The sequence below is a fragment of the Sus scrofa genome, unplaced genomic scaffold, assembly GCF_000003025.6.
Source record: "Sus scrofa isolate TJ Tabasco breed Duroc unplaced genomic scaffold, Sscrofa11.1 Contig2639, whole genome shotgun sequence".
Lineage (NCBI taxonomy): Eukaryota > Metazoa > Chordata > Mammalia > Artiodactyla > Suidae > Sus > Sus scrofa.
Genome location: NW_018085142.1, coordinates 69,894 through 89,619, shown reverse-complemented (window position 1 = coordinate 89,619; position 19,726 = coordinate 69,894). Strand labels below are relative to the sequence as shown.

At 39.2% G+C, this 19,726-nt stretch overlaps 1 protein-coding gene and 1 pseudogene across 1 annotated transcript; both read left to right on the top strand.

The window, feature by feature from the left end:
• Positions 1 to 2,269: 2,269 nt before the first annotated feature.
• Positions 2,270 to 3,235, top strand: LOC100157755 (annotated as a pseudogene).
• A 6,301-nt stretch (positions 3,236 to 9,536) lies between these two features.
• LOC110258642 (olfactory receptor 5V1-like) lies at positions 9,537 to 12,252 on the top strand. Its single transcript, XM_021081933.1, has one exon. The coding sequence runs from the start codon at positions 9,641 to 9,643 to the stop codon at positions 10,595 to 10,597; it is 957 nt and encodes a 318-aa protein (XP_020937592.1). The 5' UTR covers positions 9,537 to 9,640; the 3' UTR covers positions 10,598 to 12,252.
• Positions 12,253 to 19,726: the final 7,474 nt, after the last annotated feature.

Sequence of the window (19,726 nt, the reverse complement as noted above, 5' to 3'; positions counted from 1 at the left end):
CTTTTCTTCAGTCTTTTAGTGAAAAACTGGCTCTGAATACTACTTTTCTCCCTCGTTGAAGGTAAAAAAAAAGTTCTCAAAAGGACACAATTGATCAGATGATTAATTACTAAAAGAGACAAATAGAGAGAATAACCTTTGAGACGAGATCCCAAGACATCTATGCTGAGAACATCTCCAGGGAGAGTCAGAGGGGATTCATCTTGTTTATTTTGTGGTGGGAATAGGGTGAAGGCCAAGTGTTCTGTGGTTCCTTCCTACACTTAGGTGTACGATGTTGTCATATAAGACTCTGAGCAGCTAAAGCTTTCTGTTCATTTTATTCAAATCCTCACAGCTCTGATTCTTGATTTCCTCATGCACCAAACCATGGTATTTATTCCGGGTAGGTACACAAAGGAGTGAAGGATAGGATGAATGGGCACAGACAGTAGTAGAACAGATGACTTTCCATTCGATGGAGAAGCATTCTTGTTGTTGTTGTTTTGTTTTTTTTGTTTTTTTTTTTTTTTACAGAAGGGGATTGAGACCATTGGAAGGGCTGAGTGAGAGTAACTGGGGAATCTGAATTTAAGCTGTGGAAATGACAGGATCTGGGGGCAGTGGACTTCTGGCCCAAGTTCTTACCTGGAAAGCTCTGATTTAATCTGTTGAGTCATGGAACTTTTGTTTAAAGTCGATATGAACGCATGTATGCATTTTTACATGTATCCTTTGGAGTGTTTTTTGTTTGTTTGTTTGATTGCAAGTGACCAAATGCCCTATGTAAAGAGTTGCCTTGTTTCTTTTACTGCTTCTTCTGCAATGAAAATTATTTAACTAGTCCAATATGGTCATTGAGTTTGTTTGCCATCTCTGGTATGGCAATGCTTCAATAAATACCATGGCAAATCCATGATTTTTGACATTTGCCAACACATCTGAATGGCAGTCTAGGAAGTAGAATGGCTAACATAGAGTCTTTGAGATGTTTGTAATTGAGAGTCAGTGCTACATGTCTGTTAGAGGTTAAATCAACCGACACCCCCCGTCTATGTGTGTTTTTGCATCTTCGATAGATACATTGTCTTAAATGTTTTGATCTTTGTCAGAATAACAGATTGTATTTTACTTTGAATTTGGATTTCTGTTTTGGATATTAGTGTATTTTTCTCAATAAAAATTATGTTACAGTTTTTGTTGCTTCAGGTGGGAATGTTGCAGGGCAGTTTTTCTGTTTCACTCCAAATATTTTTTCAAGTGAGCTATAGCTGCTTGAGAAATCATGAGAAATCAGGATTTTCTATTTTTCTGTTTTTTTTTTTTTTAATTCTGCTTTCATGTGGATGCAGACTTTTTTCCTATTTATTGTTTGTCTATGAATAAGTTGCATTTGGGGGGCACGTTATTAGTAGGATGTTTATATGGGAAGGGGATAGGATGTTTTTCCCCAGATTTTTGGCTCATTGGTCCCCTCCTCTGTTGCAACAGTTTTACTCTCTCTCAGTGTGAGGCACTCTCTTTCTAGGACTGATTATTTTCTCCTGTTTCCAAAATTCTCTTGTTACTGAAACTTCTTAGCATTGGGGGTGGGGTGGGTTGGGGTGGGGGTTTCGTTCTGCATAAATAGCCCTGCTGCTGTGGTGCCCTCTGTGACTGCAGACACCAATTCTGCTGATTAGTGTTCCCTCTGCCTACACATTATAGGAAGTTTGTGGATTTTAAGAAATGTCTTCTAGTTTCCTGGAGAAGTTCAGGCTGTAGGGAAGGTACTCTGTTTTTTGGTTGTTTTTTTGTTTTTGGTTTTTGGTTTGGTTTTTTTTTAGAGGCGATTTAGGACTATTGCTGAGCTTCTACCCGTACCCAGAAACGGGAACATTGCCTATCACATCCATTTATAAATGTTTAAATGTTTACAAATACATCTGACACGACTCTTCTTAGCTACATTAGTTTTAGTGCTACGATGGGGCTAAAATGGAGTCCTGTTCTCTTCCTGTATTCACTGCCTATCTGCTTTCTTCTATGTGATCTGCTTTATAGGTTTAACTCAGCATTCTATGTATGCTTCTTAGTTCTATGCAGCATATAGATCACAGGGTCTCTGAACTGATCCCATATTCTGGTTCCTAAATGACATTGCAAGTGAATTTAACTCGAGCATCTCCAACCCTTTGCTCACCATGGATCACCCTCCTGTATTTCCTGGTGAGGAACTTGCTGCATTTAGCCTGTACAGTCTACTGGAACAGGTTTACTAATCGTCACCGTGATTAGCCTTCTCAAAGCAATGGAGAATGTCACCACAGTGGATGAGTTTCTTCTGCTGGAACTGACTTCCAATCAGGAGCTGCAACCAATCATCTTCATGACCCTCTTGGTTGTGTACATTATAGATCTGTTTGGAAATGGGTCCATATTAGTGGTCGTCACCTCAGAGCCAAGACTCTACTCTCCCATGTATTTTTTCCTGGGAAATCTTTCTTGTCTGGATATCTGCTATTCTTCAGTGACACTGCCCATGCTAATGGCAAACCTCTTCTCCACTCACAAGGCCATATCCTTCCTAGGCTGCATCAGTCAGCTCCACTTCTTCCACTTTCTGGGCGCACGAGGCCCTTTTGCTGGCCGTGATGGGCTTTGACTGATTCGTGGCCATCTGCTACCCGCTTCGCTACACTGTGATCATGAACCTCTGGGTGTGTATTCTCTTGGCAGCTGTGGCCTGGATCACCAGCTTCTTTTATGCTCTGATGCATTCCGTCATGACCGCACGCCTGAACTTTTGCCACTCTCTGAAACTCAGCTACTTCTTCTGTGATGTGAAGCCCCTCTTAGAGTTGGCCTGTGGTGACATTCGGCTCAATCGATGGCTCATTTTTATTGTCACAGGCAGCTTATCTATGGCAGCGTGTTTTCTCACTCTCCTCTCCTACTTCTACATCATCACCTTTCTTCTCCTCAAGCACAGTCCTGCCACATGCTCCACAAGGCTCTGTCCACTTGTGCCTCCCATTTCATGGTGGTGTCTCTCTTCTATGGAACTGTGGGGCTCACATACATCCCCCCTGCCTCTGCCACCTCTGTGATACAAGAGAAGTACGTGGCTGTCATACACACCACTGTGACTTCGGTGCTGAATCCACTGATATACACCCTTAGGAATAAGGAAGTGAAGTTGGCTCTGAGGAGAGTCTTTGGAGGAAATGGAAGCTGTCTGTCTAAAGAAAATCACTGGCAACACCAGAGGAAATGAGAACTGTGTGCTCTCTTGATGACATTTATTTTCTCATCTAGACTAACTTGGATCCATTTCTTGAATTCTGTTTTCATTTCAGAAATTTGTGCCACGTGTAGGCATGGTCTTCACACACACGATTCCAATTATCCTTTAGTCGCTCACGCAAAGTATTTTTTCAACAGGGAATGTTCACTTTGCAGTGGAAACGATCCCTATGTTTATGACATGAGGACATGGATCTTTTTTCAGCTGAGAAGCTGGGCAAACAAAAGCTGAAGAAGTAACTGCGTGTCTCTTTCCGAAAGTAAAATGCGTGGAGTAAAAGGCAGAATCAGCATGCCCTGGTGGGCACTCTTTTGCAGGGTTGGGTCAGTGAAAGCCTGTTTCATAAACACCACTTGACAGAACGTGGAAGGAAATAGTGGAGTGAGTCATGCGGGTATGTGATAGTTTATCCTGATGCAGAAATGACAGTGAATGGAGGAACAATGGTGTAGAGTGTTGGTATTTTACGGGAGGAATACAGCGTGTCCCACGTGCCTGGAACTCAGTGGGTAGTGAAGAGAGGGGCAGGAGATGAGGCAGAAAAGCGATGGTAGTCAGGTCTTGGCATCCAGTTGGTCAGCTGAAGGTTCTCCACACTTACTCTGGGTAATGAGCCTGATAACGGGGCCCTTGAGCAAGGAAGTGACTTCCTACAACTTCTGTGGTGAAAGAATCACAGTGTTACTCTCTTGAGAACAGAGAGTAGAGGGACCAAGATGGAATTAGTTAGGATCCCTTATCATCCTTTGGATGAGAATCGAGGGCAGCCTAGGCCAGGGTAATGGTGGTGGCGACTGGAGGAGCATCGAGATTCTGGATGTATTTCGAACACTCAACTTTCAGTATTTGCCGATAGCTTCGATGCGCAGTAGGAAGATGAGAAGTATCCCAGATGATGATTAATTTTCAATGTCTATGTTAGTGCCCAGAAATGCCTGAAGTACAGTGAGTTTAGGCGACGAACAGAGCAAGGTGTGAAGTAGGTTTTGATTTGCTTTTCTCATAATAGAAATGTTTTGACTTGAGTTCTCCTTCCTACTAATTAATCCTCTTTATGCAAAGTACAGTGTATTTTGAAAACCTAATCTTAAAGACAAAGATAAATGCCATATGATATTATTTATGTGTGGAATCTGAACTATGACACAAGTGGACTATGAAGGAAAAGAATAGGAAAAAGCACACACACACACACACATATATATATGTATAACTGAATCACTTTGTTGTAGAGCAGAAATTAACACAACTTTGTAAATCAACTATACGTCAATAAAGTTAATTAAAAAGATAAAAATCTGAAGTTGCCTTGTGGCTCAGTGAATTAAGGATCTGGTGTTGTCACTGCTGTGGCTCTGGTTACTCTAGTGGTACAGGTTCAATCCTGGCCAGAACTTCTGCATGCTATAGACATGTCTACAACAAGATAAAAAATAAAAAATAAGTAAAAACATAATCTTAAGATCAGAATGAAAGTTTTACTATCAAAGACAATTTCATATATGACAATTTTTTCTCTCTAGGAATTATTTAATTCAATTTTTCTGGTAATAAAAGCAATAAGAAATGGAACATAGGTTCAGTGTTAGAGCATTTATACATTGCTAAGAGGAATTAGGTATGTATTTAAACAACCAAATAATGCAGAATATGGCAGCTGAAGAAGACATTCTAAAGGGAATTGGCTTACTGGTACTGCTGTGGTGTGGGTTTGATCCCTGGTCCAGGAACCTTTGCATGCCTGGGATGCGGCGAAGGCAGGGTGTGGGGCAAGTTTAACTGTAGGTAAAAGCTAGGATGAGTAGAAAGTATATGTGTAATAAAGTAGAAGCCATATTTTATTTGATATATGATAAAGTTACCACAAAGTTGTAACAGTTTGTGTGTTGGTTCATAAGATATTAGTGATGTAAAAATAATCATTAATGTTAGGATAAGTGAAAAATTCTCAAAAATTTTCTTTTGATTTCTTTTCCAAAGATGCCAATACAGGTATACCTCAGAGATATTGTGGGCTTGTTTTCAGACCACTGCCATAAATTGGATAGAACAAAAAAGTGAGTCACAAGAATACTTGGTTTCCCAGCGCATAGAAAAGATGTTTATACTCTACTTAATCTCTTAAGTGTACAATAGCACTGTGTCTAAAAAACAATGTATACACCTTAATTAAACATATTTTCTTGCTGAAAAATGCAAACCATCACCTGAGCCTTCAGTGAGTTGTAGTAGTAGCATCAAAGATCACTGATCACAGATCACCATAACCAGTATCATAATACTGAAAAAGTTTGAGGTTTTGGGAGACTACCAAAATGTGACATGAGATTCAAAGTGGCCAAAAGCTGTTAGGAAATTGGCGCTGATAGGCTTGCTCGATGCAGGACTGCCACAGAGCTTCAATGTGTAAAATCACAGTATCTGTGGAGGGCAGTAAAGTGAAACATCATAAATCAAGGTATGCCTTACCCCAAGGAGAAAAAGGGTGAAAAGTGCTGGACTCTCCATTCTATACTGCTCTCCTCTTCCAGACCTTGATCCTACAAAAATCCTCACTGCCTTGTTAGCTCTCTGATGCCTTCAAAAAGATTTTTCCAGAGTTACCATCGTGGTGCAGTGGTTAACGAATCCGACTAGGAACCATGAGGTTGCAGGGTTCGATCCCTGCCCTTGCTCAGTGGGTTGACAATCTGGTGTTGCCGTGAGCTGTGGTGTAGGTTGCAGACGCAGCTCGGATCCTGCGTTGCTGTGGCTCAGGCGTAGGCTGGCAGCTACAGCTCCAATTCAACCCCTACCCTGGGAACCTCCATATGCCTCAGAAGTGGCCCAAGAAATGGCAAAAAGACAACAAAAAAAGATTTTTCCTTTTCTGATTTACCTCTGACCCTTTGACCCAGACTTGAAGGGCCCACCTGGAAAAGTTCCCCTATTTTATGGTCAACTGACTTGAGGATCTCATTACATCTGCAATACATATATATACACACACACATCTGTATAATATAATAATATAGTTATGGGAGTGATATCTCATTATGTTCATATATTCTGCCAAAACTCAAAGGGAGATTATACACAAGTCAGGTTCATTAAGTGTTATTGTGGACTTTTGCCTGCCACACACACTCATCTTTTTTTTTTTTTTTTTTTTTTTTTTTTAAGTCAGACATGACTTTACTAGCTTCACAAGCAGCGTTCACAATGGGAAGTCCCATCCATCTTATATATCAGTACAAAACAAAGCTGGCAATGTAGGGTTCTTAACCCACTGAACCATTGTGAACTCCAAATTTATAAGAGCTTTTTTTAAATTACTCAATGAATTTATCATATCTGTAGATGTATAATGATCATCACAATCCAATTTCACAGGATTTCCATCCCCACACATACCCATCTTAAAAGTTGTTATGTGTCTCAAAGGAGACAAATAGTATAAAAGTACAGTTTTGGACTTACCTTGTGGTACACCTGGTTAAGGATCCAGCTTTGTCACTGCAGTGGTTTGGGTCTCTGCTATGGCACAGGTTCAGTCCCTGGCTCAGGATCTTCCACATGCAGTGGGTGCAGCCAATAAGGAAAAAAGTATATATTTAAAATTTAAATTTCTGTAATTGTGTGCTGTTTAAATTTATGTAATTATATAATGAAATTCACATTAACATCATTTAAAATACAATGATAAAAATAAGAGCAATAATGATAACTTTCAGCTATATCCAATATTGAGGATCTAATTTTATGGCTTCTTTTTTGTCTTTGAATGTAGAATATCTTTTTTGGTAGGTTCCAGTCTTTTCTGTTGGTGGTGGTTTAGCAGTTAGTTGTGATTTTGACGTTTTCATGAGAGGGGGTGAGCTCACGTCCTTCTACTCCACCATCTTACCTGATTGCCTGCTTTTTAAAATCATTTTTACAGTTAACTGGGAAATCTTGTAACCCTATGCCAGCTCTGTGTGAGTTAGCTCTTTTTTTGTTTCTTTTGTTATCTAGAAGTCTTACTTAACTGCAAATTCCATGTTTCTAAACTGCACCTAAGTACCAATTAGGACTACTTTATTTCTAGAGAAGCTATTTTAGCTTCTGTATTGAGGATCTAATATCATGGAGAATTACAATGGTGATACTATTGTGTGTGTGTGTGTGTGTGTGTGTGTGTAAAATGATAAGAGCAGTATTATTTTCTTAAAATTTGCCACCCCAGACCATTTTATCATACATCTTAATTAAGACCCAAAGTCCCCAAAGTCTTCATCATTGCTATTTGGAGAAAAGTAATTAGATTTTCACTACACAGTGTGTGCTTTATTAAAGAAATCATATAAATAGGAGGAAAGAAGAGAGCTCCTGTTGTTGGACACGCGAGTTGGAAGAGAGGAGAGGTTGTAGCCATTTCCTGCTACCCTTCGGGTGGTTCCAAACATAAGTGGCAGAGATGGTAGTCCTGCAGAGGAGAATGTCCTTCCTGTTCACATAAGAATATGAAGAGGTTATTCTCTCTTTGTAAGGGTAATATTTTTCTCCACAACAACCCCTGGTTGAACCATTACCACAGCAAATCAAACTAAACCAAACTGGGTAAGTGGGGCTAAAATAAATTATCTTGAAAAAACAAAGAGACTTCCCTGTGAGTCTTCTGCCCAGAGAAGTCAGCCTTGTGAGTTAATTGAAAGGAAACCCAGAAGTTTATCATTGAACACACATGTATTATGTGCCAGAGCCTGTGCTCAATGCTTAGAATGCAACATTAACACTCAGTACATTGCTTTGTAAAACTCAGTATATTCTACTAGGGCAGCAGGCAATACACAATAAGCATACCAAATAGATAAATTATATGGGCTCTCACAAGGTGCTATGTGTCTTGGGGCAATGGAAGATGCATGTGCAGGGGAAACAGAGTGTAGGAGAGCACAGAGAGGCTGGTTGAGGTGACACTCATTGATTTATACCATTTGAGATCAGACTAAAATGAAGTTAGGACTTTTGTCAGATGGACAGTCCTGGGGAAGAACCAAGGCAAAGGGGAACATCAAAGAGGCCAGCGTGAATTGACTGAAGGAGTTAAGGGGCAAAAAGAGGAAATTAGGTTGGAGAAGTAAAAAGAAAAAGGTTTTACAGAGCTTGTAGCCTTTCATAAGAATTTGAATTTACAGTCTGAGCTGGAGTATAGTAGGAGGGTTATGAGTAGAGGCCTAATAGTGGAAAGTGACTTACATATAATTGGCTGCTATATTGAAAGTAGACCATAGGGAGTTCCCTTGTGGCTCAGCAGGTTAAGGACCTGACATTGTCACTCTTGCAGCTCCAGTTGCTGCAGTGGTGTAGGTTTAAGCCCTGGCCTGGGAACTTCCACACACTGTGGGTGTGGCCAAAAAGAAAAAAAATGTGTTAATTCAAAGTAGACCATAATTGAGCAATGTTAGAATATGAGATTCTGTGCATATGGGTCAACATTTCATAATTGACCCAACCACTTTGAATCAAGGGAATATTGAGGTAAAGACCTAATGAAGTAGGTTGAAGAGACACTGGAAAGAGTAGGAATGGAGAATGTCAATTTTGACATTGTTTGTGAGAAGTTTTGATGTAAATATCAGAAAAATGGGGTGACACTAGTGAAGAAAAATAGTGATAAAGGAAGACATTTTAAATGTTTTATAATAGGAGAAATAATAGCCTGTTCCTTTGCTAAAGAGAATGCTTCAGTAGAGAAAGAAAGAGAAGTATGAGGAGACAATGGCCTTGCTGGAGTCTGCCCTTGATTAAGTGAGTGAACTCTAGGATATGTCTGCTATGATTAATCATGAATTTCCTCTGTATTTTATGGAGCATCCCTCCAAATATACTATCATCTCTGGTACCACTATGTCCTTTTCTGTCCTCCTCATCCTCCATAATATATAAAATGTGACTAATTCCACATGAAATCTACAAATGTCAGCCTCCAAAAGTGTGCAGGTCACCATAGTTGATTGGCCCACTAATGACAACTGTCTCAATAAGCCTCCAAATTACTGTAACTTAGGATGAAAAAGTAGATGAGGGCGTTCCTTCCTTTCATTAGGCTTTATGGTGCATGTGGCCATTCATGTTTTACTTAAATATTCAAAACTGCTTATGTGTCGATTTTAAAAGATTTGACTGACAGATGAAAGGCTGATAATGTTTCTACTTATGCTGAGTGATAATGCATAGAATTTATTTGTTGTGGGATTGTGCATTTTTACAGGTATATCTAATGGTTTTGGATTAGTTATATTACCTTTTCACCTGTGAAGTTTTTTATTTTCTTGTTTTGTAGCCTGTTTCTGGAGCAGTACAGATTACAGAAATCCTTTGTTCCCAATTGCGAAGGAAAACCCGAATTATATTATGGAAGGAGAAAACCAAACAGTTCTGTTTGAGTTTATCATCTTGGGATTCTCCAACTTAAAAGAGTTACAATTTTTACTTTTCACCATCTTCCTTGTAACTTATATCTGTACTTTGGGAGGAAATAGCTTCATAATTTTGGTAACCATGACTAATCTGCACCTGCACACGCCTATGTATTTTTTTCTGGAAAACTTAGCTTTTCTTGACATCTGCTACACCACCACCAATGTTCCCCAGATGATGGCGCATCTTCTGTCAGAGAAAAAAAGCATTTCCTATTTAGGTTGCATGGCACAACTTTTTGCATTTATTTTTTTTGTGGGCTCAGAGTCCCTGCTCCTGGCAGCAATGGCATATGATCGCTATATTGCAATCTGTAAGCCCTTGAGGTATTCAGTTATTATGAACAAGGTTCTGTATAGCCAGTTAGCAGCCTCCTGCTGGTCTGGTGGTTTCCTCAATTCAGCGGTGCACACAGTACTGACATTCCGCCTGCCCTTCTGTGGCAACAATCAGATTAATTATTTCTTCTGTGATATACCTCCTTTGTTGGTCTTGTCTTGCGGGGACACTTCTGTCAATGAAGTGGCACTACTATCCATTGGGGTGGTCATTGGTTGGACTCCTTTCCTGTGTATTGTCCTTTCCTACCTCTATATTATCTCCACCATCTTGAGGATCCGATCCTCCAAGGGGAGACAAAAGGCCTTTTCCACCTGTGCCTCCCACCTGACCATTGTCCTTCTCTATTATGGCAGCACCATCTTCACATATGGACGACCCATCTCAACATATTCACTGGAGAAAGACAGGCTGATCTCAGTATTGTATAGTATTGTTACCCCCATGCTAAATCCTATAATCTACTCCTTGAGGAATAAGGATATTCAAGAGGCTATGCAAGTTATGGGGAGAAAGTGGAAGGCTTCAAGCTCCCTCTCTTTTGATGTGTAAGTTTTTCTTTTCTAAGAAGATGACATTACAAAACTGGCCATTTTACTTATAGAGCTGATTTTGGCTAATTACTCTCAAACAAAAGTAAAAGTCAATGCAAATTTTCACATCCAGCACTTTCAGAAACACTCTCGCTAAAAATACTATATGAAATATTTAAATTTTTTCAGAGAGATCAGTTAATGTAAAAGATAGTGAGGAATCACAAATCTAATATTGAACAGAGTTGAAAATACAAAGATGTGAAATTGGCATTAGCGACCCTCTCTTATGAGGACTTCTGATAATCTTGAAGAAGTGTTTGAGGTTCTGAATTGTGTTTTGACATCCTTGTAAGATTAGAGAGCTAAAAATGGAGTCTTGAGCTAGTTAATTGAAACAACAATTATCCTCTATTTTATCCGGTAAACTTATCAATAACTTACGTGCCTAGTGACTACCATATTGGACCATGCATCCATAGAACAGTTCTTTCCTTGCCGTTAATAGACAGTGCTTCTCTGAAAGAAGAAGTATTAGATGGGCAACTTTGCTTTAAGAGATATCACAACCAATTGCAAAATAAAAACAACAGTATGTTAATGGTTCAGTGATAAACTGATCATTGGAATAAACTAGAGAATCCAGAAAAAGTCCCCTGAATAAACATATTTATTTGATTACATGATAGAAGAGGCCAGAAGAGGCATGAAAGAAAAGTTGAATAAGGACAATGTTTTCAATAAAAAGGCAAAAGGGCATATGCTCCTAGCCTTAAATGTTATACAAAAATCAATTCTAGGGTACTGTATACCTTAGTGTGTAAAAGAACAATAAGACTTTTAGAAAGTGATAAAGGCTACCACCGTATCACACGTGGTCTTGTCAGACCCGATCTGGAGCAGAGACCTGATGCCACTCCCACCACTGCCTCTGCTTAGCACCTCTGGCAGGAAGGACAGTGGTCCCCAAGTCCAAAGGCAATGGGCTGGAGAACACGGCCTCTTGGATGGAGCCCACAGCTTTTGTTCAGCCTGGCCCTACGTGGCTAAGGCGCTTGCTATGTGGTTGATGATCACGGTGGGTGGGGGTTGACCCAGGTTTGCAGGGAATAGTCACTGTGGACGACGAAATGAGATAAGTTGAATAAGTGACAAATAAAGGCAAAGTTTTAGAAGCCAGAAGGGAATTGAAAATTTAAAAATATTAATATATTCCTTTTCACCCTCACTAAAGTCACTCTTACTCAGGCAATGATTTTTTTTCTTTGAATTTTCTTGACTAATGGTATAGCCTCTTGCTGGCCTCCCCTCCCCTCCTTCACCCTACTTTACTAAATCCTGTACATTATGTCTGAATTAATTTCAAAACACATATTTGATAAAAATGAATGAAGCAGAGGGAGAGGAAAGGTGCTTTACATTGTTATTAACTGTATATTAGAAAGTAATAAATTTCTCTTGTCTCAGTCCCTTTTGCTATCAAGTGATCTGTGTATTAGCCCTCTTCGTGGACTTCTCTTTCTCCTCTCCATTGACAGTAAAGGCTGTCATAGTCCTCCATACTGTTGCTTATACCTGTAGCTCATTCAGTTTTCATTGCTGTATAGAATTTCATGGTATGAATATGCCCACAAATGCTTTATTCTTTCAATGAAATTAAACACCTAACAATTGCATGAAACTATTATTTCACAATTTCTAGGTTAATTTTGGGGAAAAAAGCAGCTAGAATTGTTCAATCTGACATTAAGACTTATTTTAAGACCTATTGGAGTTCCTATTGTGGTTCAGAGGGTTAAGAACCCAACTTGTATCCATGAGAATGCAGGTTTGTTCCCTGGCTTTGCTGGCAGCTGCAGCTCTGATTTGACCCCTAGCCCAGGAACTTCCATATGCCGCAGGTGTGGCCTAAAAAAAAAAAAAAAAAACCTATTATGAGACCTACTAGTGGAAGGTCAAGTTCGTGGTCCAAAAGCAGACAAGATTATCATAGGATAGAGGTCTTAGAGACAGACCCAAATATTTGTATGGTAACCTAATATATAATATGTATGGCACTCCAATAAATGATGGAAATTTAGTAATAGTTTGGAGAAATCAGATCACTAAGTAAAGAAAAATAAATTAGATTTCTAACTTTCACTTTGTGAAAGATGAACTTTAAGTGGATTAAGGAGGAAAATTTGAAATTTAAAAACTGTAAAGTTGATATTAAAGTAAGAGAATAGGGAATTCCCATCATGGCACAGTGGAAACAAATCAAACTAGGAACCATGAGGTTGGGGGTTTGATCCCTGGCCTTGCTCAGTGGGTTAAGGATCCGGCGTTGCCATGAAATGTGGTATAGGTCACAGACACAGCTTGGTCCTGGCATTGCTGTAGCTGTGGTGTAGGCCATCAGCTGTAGCCCAATTAGACCCCTAGCCTGGGAACCTCCATATCAGCCCTAAAAAGCAAAAAAAAAAAAAAAAAAAAAAAAAAAAAGTATGAGAATATATTTGTGGTGAAAAACCTAAACCTCAAAATGCACAACCTATATAACCTGAGAAATTACGGATTTAATCATAAAAAATTTAAGGATTTCCTTTCAATGAATGACGTCATAAAGTTAATCACAGATGTCAGATTACTAGAAGTTACTTGTGAAAACTAAAATTTGGAAGTGACTAATGATGTCTTACATAAATAAGGAACTCATAAAGAATAAGAAAAAAACAAGAAACTTAAGAATATGTGCGAAGAACAAACCTAGGCAGATTAGTAGAAGAGGAAACCCGAATGATTGACAAAAAAAAAATCCCCTCATAGAGGAGATGTTCAGAATTGCTAGTAATCTGAGTTATGCAGATTTGAACAATAAGGAGCCACCACCTCATTCCCATATGCTGACAAAAATTACAAAGCTAGATAATGCCAAGCAATGTAAGAAACCCTCATGTGCCACTGTGAATGGTACAGGTACAATTGGGCAAAATGACAGAATTTTGAAGATCAACTTTGTTAATTTAAAATTTATGGAAAATTCATTTTGCTTTGCCCCAACTTTAGTTTGTTTTTGGAGAAGTCCCCTCTGATTCTGAGGCACTTCCAGGCCAGTAGATAGTCATAAAAATATTAGCATTGTCTTTAGCTTCCTAGAGGGATGAACTTTCCAGTACATAATGTGGAATGAATGATGGATGATGGAATTACATTCCGAAATCATCATGGTGGCATTAGGAATTAAACTGTTTGAATACAACTTAAGATCATAACATGTGGGTAAGTAGGGAGAGTATGTTGGTGGTGATGAGAGATGTGGTCTTCAAACATTTTTTTGTTCCTGAATCAGTTTCATTAAAAACAACTGTTTAGAGAATTCCCTTTATGGCTCAGCAGTTAACAAACCCGACTAGGATCCATGAGGATGAGGGTTTGATCCCTGGCCTCTCTCAGTGGGTTAAGGATCCAGCATTGCCATGAGCTGTGGTGTAGGTCACAGATGTGGTTCAGATCCTGCATGGCTGTGGCTGTGGTGTAGGCTGGCGGCTACAGTTCCGATTAGACCCCCAGACCTGAGAACTTCCATGTGCCGCAGGTGCAGCCCTAAAAAGGAAAAACAAAAAACAAAAAACCCAAAACCACTACCACCAACAAAAAACCCAACTTTTTAGTACCCACACATCAATACATTGCGTGTCTTACAGTTATGTTAAAATATTATGTCTAGGAATTCCCTGGTGGCTCAGGGAATTAAGGATCTGGCATAGTCACCTCTGTGGCTCAGGCTGCTGCTGTGGCATGGGTTTGATCCCTGGCCCAGAAATTTCCACATGTCACAGGTGTGGCCCCCAATAATATATTATGTCTCCATTTTGGTTGATACCTCAAAGGCTACCAGCAAATCTATCCAAAAGCAAAGTTCTAGGTCACTAAATAAGTGCCTATGTAGAGAATTGATTCAGTGACTGAGGGGATTTCTTTGGTAAGAACTGGTGTGCTAAGTAAGCCTCACTCAACTCCAGAAGGAAATGAGGGTGCTTCCCCTTAACTTAAGCTGAGAGAGAGAGAAAAAAAAATAACAAGTTAAAGAGCCCTGGAATTTTAGAGTCCAAGGACTCATATACTCTGATGTGGCTGAGGAACAAGAAACTAGAAAACTGCTTTTCCTCTGATGATGGGGAAAGGATGCAAGATGTTGCTCTTGGTCAGCAGTGGGCCTACAGGTAGGAGTCCACCTGGGCCTACAGGTAGGAGTCCACCTGGAACCGTTTTGATTCCACAGGAGACTTCCGGAAGCAGAAGCTGTAATGGCAACAGAGCCACTGGAGGACAACCAGATGCTTAGGGACTGAGCCAGGACGCAGAAGGAGGCAGTCTCAGGACCTGTGCTCAGATGTCCCAGAGGTTTGTCTCCAAGGTCCTTAGAAGAGGCCACAAAATGTGGGGACCTTCTGCATCTAGGGAGCATTGTCCTTGCCCACTCTTGTCCCTTGCACTGGCCTTCAGGAACTGATGAGACTCCTGGCCTTCAGGGAGAAGACCCTGAATTCAGACACTCTATCAGCAGCCTTTCCAGGGTCAGTTAATAGCTGTCACTTCCCTGTGTTCATAAAAGCAGCCCTACATTAGGCTGTATGAGTCTGAATGATGATCTCTGCTCTTTGGGTATACTTTTGTTCATAGGTAAGTAGTATTTGTTAATTGCTTAGCTATAGCTCTACCTCTCTTAGAGATTACTTTTCTATGCCTTACTCTTTGGATGAGAGACCAAGTGAGTGGGACAGTGAGGTGTAATGACCTGGGAGGTTTCAAGGGAAGGGGTAATTGAATTGTCTGTCCTGTCCTGTGGGCGACAGGCTTAGTATGTGTGAACCAGGGAGCTTCCGTAATTTCGGGTATTTCAGTATCACTCAGAATGGCCCTCTGCTGGCTTACTGATTCTTTATTATTAAATAAAGAACAGGGAGTTCCCGTTGTGGCTCAGCAGGTTATGAACCCGACTAGTATCCATGAGGATGTCAGTTTGATCCCTGGACTCACTCAGTGAGTTAAGGATCTGGTGTTGCCATGAGCTGTGGTGTAAGTTGCAGATGAATTGCTGTGACTGTGGTGTAGGCTGGCAGCTGCAGCTCTGATTTGACCTCTAGCCTGGGAATTTCCATATGCCATCAGTGCGGCCCTAAAAAGCAAAAAAAAAAAAAAAAAAAAGTATGGTAAAGGTGACTTATAAGTCAAATTGTGTTTTATTCATCATTTTATTTCTAGCACAAACCCCCATGCCTGGCAAAGATAATGTTTTCAAAATATATTTGTCAAATATAGTGAGCAGCATGGATTAGCCTGGTAAATTTGTCTAATTCTTCCTCAAAAGTAGGAAGGAGAGGTTTTTAAAAAAGTAGAGATAGAGATTAGTGGTGATAGAAAATACAGATTACAGAGCAGGATTTTGGGGTTCCTCTGATGACAGAATGAAATTCGCACTAGATAACTCTTTGGTTCTGATAATGTGAAATATTACATTACAGGAATTTAACCCTTTATCCAACTTATTTGCTCCTTCTACTGAAAATATCCACAGTAGATCACAGGAGGAAAAGACACCAATTAAAACAAAAACACAAATAAACATCCTTTCAAATTTAGAATTCAAATATATATTTGTGTACCAGTCAGGGCAATCTATGAAGTATATGATTTTCATTCATATATAATATTCACCTTTATTTTTAGAAAATCATGTTTAATTTATCTCTTTAGCTTCTGTACTTTGCATCAAACTACGAAATCACTTTTTCTCCATGACTTATAACTTGAACATTTTAAACTAAGGGATTCCTGTATTATCACTTTAATTTTATTTGGCATTTTTATTAATTGACCTAAACCAAACCCTAGAGCAGTATCCTCTAATAACACAAACATGAACATTTAATCTATAGCAAGGCCAGAAAATAAACAATTATACTGGGAAGCAATCGTCCAAAAAATATTCAATTAAAAATCAGATGTTTCATAAGATTTAGATTTAACTATCTAATTTAACTAACAATTAAATTAGATTTAACAATTAGATTTAACATTTAACTAAAAAAGAAAGAGAAAAAAAAGTCAAAAATAAAAGCTATCAGAGTTTGAAATTAATTTAAATAATCCAACTGTGTGAATTTAAGTTGTACTAAAAGTATTTTTAAAGTGCTTTCTATTGTCATCAATTAAGTTCAACTTTTAGCCACTCAACTGAAACTGTCTTAGTTTGGAAGAGATAAAACTTGACTCTTTTTTTTTCACCTGATGGCTTCATAACTGTGGTTCCCAATGTTTATTTTGTTGAGACTCAGTGTTTTTGTCTGGAAAATGGGAATGATAGCATTACTTATCTCAGAGGCTTTATGTAAAGAGTAAATTAGATGCTGGGTAGAAAGTGCTTAGAGATTTTGAGTGCCCTTCTGTACACAGAACTTAACAAAAATTTGTCCACACAGACACTGAATACTACATTAGCCAAATGGCTCTTGAATTTTCCAGACTGATGACTAGCACCAGCGAATGAATCCAATGATGAGTCTCTTTAAAATTTATTAAGGGAGTTCCCGTCGTGGCGCAGTGGTTAACGAATCCGACTAGGAACCATGAGGTTGAGGGTTTGATCCCTGCCCTTGCTCAGTGGGTTAACAATCCGGCGTTGCCGTGAGCTGTGTGTTGTAGGTCGCAGACGCGGCTCGGATCCCGAGTTGCTGTGGCTCTGGCATAGGCTGGCAGCTACAGCTCCAATTAGACCCCTAGCCTGGGAACCTCCCATATGCCGCGGGAGCAGCCCAAGAAATGGCAAAAAGACAAAAAAAAAAAGTTTATTAAAACACAGGAAAATTAATCCCAAATTCAGGAAATTTAATTTAACATGCTTATTATTGAAATCTGTCATAACAAAAATAAATAAGCATAACTATCCATTAATAAGGATGAATATATAAAATGTTTGCTGCATTCATATGAAGACTTGTAGAAATTCAAACATGTTTCAGGAGAATATCTATTGCTGTGAGAAATTATCATAATATGTTGCTTAAGGAAAAAGTAGATTAAAACACATACTTTCTGATGCCCATTTTGAACATTTTATGCATGGAAAATTGATTAGCAGAACATATGCCAAACCATTAGTAGAGGTTTTCTCAAATGGAGCTATTAAGGATTTTAATTATTTTATTTTTCTCTAGTTTATAAATATTCTAAAACAAAGATATTAATTTTAATCAGAAAATATAGAAGACATCTTTATGTCTTCTGTTAGAAATTTTTCTATTAAAATTTTAATAGGAAAAATAGAAGAAAATGTCAGAAAACCCTATCTAAAGGTTAAACATTGGGCATGTTCTGTATATGTCTTTTAAAATAATTCTACGCTAAAGCACTCTACAGTATGAAAAAAAATTCTCCTTGAATGATGATTTGTCTAGCAATTTAAGGACTGGAAAATTCACTAATAAAGAATAAACCAAGGAGTTCCCATCATGGCACAGCAGAAATTAATCCAATTAGGAACTATGAGGTTGTGGGTTTGATCCCTGGCCTCACTCAGTGGGTTAAGGATCTGGCAGGCAGTTGCCGTGAGCTGTGGTGTAGGTCCCAGACATGGCTCAGATATGGCATGGGCTCTGGCTGTGGCTCTGGTTGGACCCCTAGCCCAGGAACCTCCACATGCTGCAGATGTGCCCTAAAAAGACAAAAGACAAAAAAAAAAAAAAAAGAAAAAAAAAAAAGAATAAACCAGGAATTTAAATGCAAACTTCAACTTAGGTATTACTGTAGTCGAGATACCAGATAATGTTAAGCTTATGACACTCCTCTATGCTCTCAACTCTTTGGCATTTAACTTATTAAGAAAGTTTAGAGATGTCTTGGTGAAAACATTAATAAGATGTTGATAAATGTTACTGAAGTGAAATGACTAAGGGTTGTTGGACTGGGCACCAACATTGGTTCTTCTCAGTCTTCATGATTGAATAGAAAGATGGCAGGAAAGCCTGGAAATCTCAGAGTTCAGAGCAAGAAGATAGGTATCAGAGGAATATATAGCTAATACCTCATCATGCAAAGTGCAAAGCTGCCTTGTGTGAAACTGTTTCACAAAGCTGTAGGGAAGGGAGTTCCCATTGTGGCACAGCAGAAATGAATCCAACTAGTATCCATGAGGATGTGGGTTCGATCCCTGGTCTTGCTCAGTGGGTTAAGGATCTGGTGCTGCCGTGAGCTGTGGTGTAGATCACAGACACATCTCGGATCCCACGTTTCTGTGGCTGTGGTGTAGGCCAGCAGCTGTAGCTCCAATTTGATCACTAGCCTGGGGAAGAGGAGAGAGGACAAAGTGTTGTATAGGATGGTGGAGGAAGGAGAGAGGAAGGAAGGAGGGAATGAAAGAGGGAATGAAGGAGGGAGGGAACGAGAGAATTCTGGAAAGTTTTCCAAAAACATGCTCCTGGAAAGGCATCTCTGAAAGCAAAACACATAGTTTTAAGTAAGATTGACAAGTAGAAGGAATACATGATGTCACTATCATTTCCTTGATTCACAGCTGAAATTGCTAAAGATCAGGAAACATTTTTCTGAGTTAGATGGGATCTAATTTGCAAAGCGGTCTTCTGCAAAAGAAGTGGCCTGGGAAACGAGACCTGCTTGCCATTCTAGGTACAAAAAAAAGCTGGAGACGTGGATTCAGACATAACTAGGTTCTGTTCCTCTCTACTGCTTACTGTGTGATCTTAAATATACTGCTTAACCTCTCTGAACTTGAAAAACATCATCTGCAAAATGAGGATAAGACCATCGAGAAAAGGAAAGGTCAGAAAGTATGTGATGTATCTTACCGCAAAGTGTAACATCCAGAAAGCTAATATGTTCCCTTTAGTCTAAAAAATTCTCTGTACTTAGGAGAGGTCACAATAAGCTAGGATCCATTTCTAATACCTGTTTTTTTTCTGGTCTCACAGATAGGAACCATATGGTATTTGCGCCAGGACACGAAAACCATTTCCTCATTTGATTGACCTGGCAAAAAGAGATAGAAAAGCCTTTCGGTGCCTGTTTATTGCTCATATGTCCTCTTCAACTTCTATAAAATAAAACAAATTAAATTTTATATCAGCATTCAAGTATGGAAAAAGGGAGC